Raw genomic sequence first — 5105 nt, 5'->3', positions numbered from 1 at the left:
TTGGGGTTCATCATTTCTTCCACATTAAACAAAGAGATTGAATTGCACCAATTTCTTTTAGCGAAGGAAATAAAGTGTAGACATAACAGATCACCTCTATTTCGTATCACAAAGTGGTATCATTTCCTGTGCTCTGGAATGAGATTACATGAAGCTATTCTCAGAAACTTAACTCACAAGGAACACACATCACGGACATTTATCTGGCCATAGGGAGACATAATCTAAAGGGAGATGAGCCAATCCATCATTGATCCAAACCTTTTATCTCTCCACTGCCCAGCTCTTACTACCACACGCAAATGATTCAAGTGAAAAATCTTACAGTTATGGTCACCAGCTTTCTTATGAATGTGACAAAGTTTTGGCCAGCTATCCTGTTTTGCCTGTGTTTCAAAACATATTAACATAAATCATATTAGAGATATGATTAATGATAACTTAGAAATAAAAAACAGTCTTTATTATTATCATGTAGGATATTTTACATCTCATACTTGCAGTTTGTGAGAATAAAACCAAAACAGAGAGAAAAAAAAATGAAAATCATTGAGACAGATCAGTAAGTTAAATGCTTAAGTATTAAATTCAGCATCATGCAGAGAAATAAGAAATGTGTTACGAGAAGCACATCTAGGCCTACTGAACAAAAAAGGGCCATGTATCACAGTTTTATGAAACAGAATAAGAAAATTAAAAAACCATTATGTGGTAATAGACCAGATAAGCACTGAACACAGTGTTTCCAGAAAGATGAGCTGGTTGTTTCCCCTGACTAATGCACTGAAAATGGAGAGCACCGTAATGAAACTGGTCAGAGCTGTCTTACATTGCTTGGGACCTGTAATGTGCTTAATAATCACAAGGAAAATCTGTCCTGTCATTACATACACAATACATGGACCAAATGTGACACTAATCCAAAAATAACAAGCCTGCATTTTCTTCTTCACTCTTCCAATTCAGCGTGATGACCCCACATAATTGGTTGACCCTACACATATTTCCTGAGACACAATGTATTGCTGGCTGCCATTCTGCCGCGTATGCCAACACCTACAAAATCATTCAAGGGGATCCTCGGGAGTAGTATTGAACAGGCTCTAGATGTTTGTGCGATTGAGCCATAAAATCACATTAGCTTTATGACAATAAGTGTAATCCAGCTTCACTGTGAAGCCTCATGGACAGAAATTTTATTCTGCTTTGAGGTCTTTGGAGAGGGACACGCTCGAGATGGATGCTACAAAGTTTGACTGTCATTTCTACAGATTGGTCTCCATTTCCAGCGCACGTGATAGTCATACTGAAGACAGCACTTCTCCTGTCGAGTCCTGGAAAGGATCTTTTTTCTCAGCGTTCTGCACATCAGAGATGCTGTGGATGGAGCCTGGCTTGATGGCAACGTCCTCTGTCGCCACCTCCCTGTATTTCCCTGCTGGGTCCTTCTGTAAGACCAACTTCAGTCTCTTCTGTAACTCAGGGTCGGGGCAGTACAGGTACTCATAAAGACCAGCAGCCAGAATGCCCCCCAGAAGGGGTCCCACCCAGTACACCTATCATTACAGGAAGACAAACACCTTAATTGGTCAGGTCGTCAATCAGTGTCCAAGGGAGATGTTTTATTATGATGTTACTACCAAAACTATCAAACTGTCCTCAGGGAGGACATCATCAGGGGCAGGTAGAGCAGTGTCTGCAGCATTAAGCATTTACCGCCATGATAAGATACTGAATATTATACCAGTGACACAGTGACAGTTACTGAACATTATAAGCCTACGCAGACAACATAACACCATGCTGGCTTCAAATAACTTGGTGCAAGTAATTGCCTGGGTACAAAAATTCAGAGCTAATGCTATTTTACACCTTGTTCAGTGACATCTCATTATGTAGCTAGAGGTGAATATGCTGTAATGTTGTTATTCCTTCGCCTTTCTTTAGTTGGATTAAGTCATAAATTCAATGGTCATGCATAAGTTATTCAATAAGCACTTAAACCATCTTGTTTATGTTTTCTGTTGAGATTTACCAATATAACTGAAAGGGTATTTTTTGATTTATCTTCAGATCATGGCTGTCTTTGATGCTCTGGCAATGGTGCTGAAAATACTGTATGACCTTACCAGATTTCAATAAACCATATCAGCCTGCCATGGTAGAGCTTGCTCTCTGCAGGACATTAGCGCCAATTAGCTACTGCTAATTATTTCACAGCATTTTGACAGGATACAACGACATAACATTTGATCTGACTGATTTTCTATGCTAAAATACATGTATGTCATATAGGAATGGTTCAAGTCCAATCAAAACTGACCCGGCCAGGGAGATGTCTCTTACCCAGTGGTTCTCGAAGTTAAGTGTGACCATTGCAGGCCCGAAAGATCGAGCAGGATTCATGCTGGCTCCTGTGTAAGGGATCTAGAAGACAAATAGCAGCAGTACTTTCAGTCTAAATGATAAAATTTCTTCATTTTGTGTGGCATTGCCAACAGAGATATTGCTGTCTTACTCTGACTTACAGAACATGTCTTTTAATTCAAAATAAATCTGAGGCAAGTCATAACATATGTAAATACTGTGTATTTTCTTAACAGACCTCGGGAGAAACCACTTGTGTGAGAGATAACATCTATTTCCCTGTGCATTCATTTGTTCTGCAGGGTAAAGGGAGCCCCAAGAGATTGGTTGCTATGCAATGGCAGCCTCCAATAAAGATGTGCACATGGGTGTGAATCAGTGAGACGTGTACAATATCACACATTGAACAATAGATGCCTTAATGCACCTGCTCTTTCTTAAGAAGCATCGGTGCTCCTGCTTCCATTGTGTGCTACAGAGACTTGCACTTGAAACGAGTCTTGTTCTACAACTAACTCTGTAATGTGCTGTGTTGAATTTAACAAGATTGGTTTGAATTTAATAAGGTTGGGCTTGGGAGCCAAGGAGGTGTCTGCTGATATGTAGATGAGGTTGCAGACGATTTGGCTGATGCAATTATAATTATATTTTATATAACTGTTTGAAATAATAATTGTTTGAATAGAAACTTACTGTAAACATTTAATTTTTTCTATATATTGTAGTTGTCCACCCTCTTGCTGGAGTAATGAGAATTTAGAATGAGGAGCCAAAGATATTGGAGCAACACTGCAATAAGTATTCTCCTAGCCATCTCTTATCTAACTTACTGGAAGGTACTTACTGCAAACAAGTGACCAATAGTTACAGCAAAGCCAATGGCAAGGCCAGCAGAGCCTCCCAGGTCGGTGCGTTTGGGATCACAGGTGGCAAAGACAGTGAAGACCAGTTCAAAAGTGATAAGAAGCTCTACAAGAAAACCATGTCCTACTGAGATGTTGGAGTTCACCTTAAAAAACAGAAGATGGGGCCTGTTGAACTTTAACCAGCTTACCTTAAGGTATGAAAACGTGTTATACACACAAGTTAAAATTAGCATGGTTAGAGTCTTACCGTGGTAACACCGAGGGACCCTCTAACTGCAGCAGGTGTGACTAAGAAGAGGATCCCAGCTCCTGTTATAGCTCCCAGGCACTGAGCCATCACATAGAACAACGCCTTTGCCAGGCTCAGCTTTCTAGTTACCACCATGGCTGCAGTGACTGCTGGGTTAATGTGTCCACCACTGATGTGGCCAAAACACTGCACCATAGTGGCAATGCTCAGACCAAAGCACAGGGAGATGAGGACTAGGTCAGCTGGGGGAGGCTTCTCCTCTCCTGCAGCCCAGTTGATGGTGGAGCCCAGACCAAAAAGGACAAAGATGAGTGTGGCCAGGTATTCTCCGGACACAGCCCTCCAGAAGTCCTTGGTCCAGATCCCTTTAAAAGCCACCATTATGCTCTGACACTTACACCAGGACAGAAACCTCCTGGCAAAAAGAATAATGAGCAAAATGATTAGCCTACTTATGTATTCCTGGTGTGTGCATGTGGCTGGAAATGTACTGAACCCTATCAGGATGGCTGCCTCTGGGCACAACATTTATAACTCCACCAGGGACTTGAGCCTGTGACTTTCCATCACAAAATGCCATACAGAACATTCTTTAAACATTGTGTATAGGAGCAAATGATCACACTTACAATCAAAGCACACAAAGTTTAATTGCTGTCACTCACTGAACTTTAACCAGGATGGGAGAAAAATGAAAAACATCTTTGGTGCCAAACAGAACATAATTTACATTGATGGAAACATCTGTGAGCTGGTGCACATTTAGAGAAATGTTAAAAATTAAAATTGATTAACATTACATTTTGTTCAGTAAACCCCCAAGGCATCACAGTTGCACAGACAACTTCTGTGATTCCTCTTCCTCAGTCAATAGGCTAAAACTTACCAAATGCAAAAACATGTTCTCCCTCTCTGTGTCCCCATCATGTGTGATGTGTTTTCATTCGTAAGTCCTGATAAGTTATTCAACCAGCAGAGCCATCTCTCCCTTCATCACATCAAAAAGTCGAAAGACCTGAAATGACCTGTTGTACTTACAGGAAGGCAGCAGGCTGTCTGAACTCAGGAGTGAAGCAAAGAGCAGGTCCGTCAGATGAACATGATCCACACATTGTGCACTGGGATAGCATCCAGCAGCTTTATTAAGTTACTAACTGGGCATCACCTCACGGGAATTAAACAGCCTGCTCGGAGGGGAGGAGTCATGGGATTTGCTTTCTGTGCAAATGGTAGCACGGTTGCACAAAGTGCTACTGCACAGTGACTCAGCCAGCTTCAGCATCTTAGTCATATCAGAGCACTGAAACATGCAGGAATGAGCAGAGTTATTATAAAATGAGACTGCAGAACCACACATTACATTACCATCTTGTCAATTTAAACACTTGTTGTCCATTTCAATTTATATTCAACAAATCTCAAAACTATCGTCACCCTAAAGTAATTTTCAATAGATAACGCACAGATATCATAAGAGATGCATACCACACATACCATGTGGTATGTGTGGTATGCATCTGTTTAATTGTTTAAAGTATATTAAATCAAATATTCTGCTACATTCCACTGGGAAATATTGGACATTTTAAATTTGATTATTGTTACCACCTCTGTCGCGCTTT

The 5105-nt window shown here is 40.7% G+C and overlaps 1 protein-coding gene across 1 annotated transcript; it reads right to left on the bottom strand.

The window, feature by feature from the left end:
• Positions 1-444: 444 nt before the first annotated feature.
• Positions 445-4639, bottom strand: LOC124069981 (aquaporin-4-like). The gene is made up of 5 exons (XM_046409554.1): positions 4522-4639; positions 3481-3898; positions 3212-3376; positions 2347-2427; positions 445-1556 (listed from the first exon to the last, which is right to left on the bottom strand). The coding sequence occupies exons 1-5, from the start codon at positions 4611-4613 to the stop codon at positions 1302-1304; spliced, it is 1011 nt and encodes a 336-aa protein (XP_046265510.1). The 5' UTR covers positions 4614-4639; the 3' UTR covers positions 445-1301.
• Positions 4640-5105: the final 466 nt, after the last annotated feature.

This window comes from Scatophagus argus, chromosome 13, assembly GCF_020382885.2.
Source record: "Scatophagus argus isolate fScaArg1 chromosome 13, fScaArg1.pri, whole genome shotgun sequence".
NCBI lineage: Eukaryota > Metazoa > Chordata > Actinopteri > Scatophagidae > Scatophagus > Scatophagus argus.
This window is presented reverse-complemented; position numbering and strand designations above follow the sequence as displayed.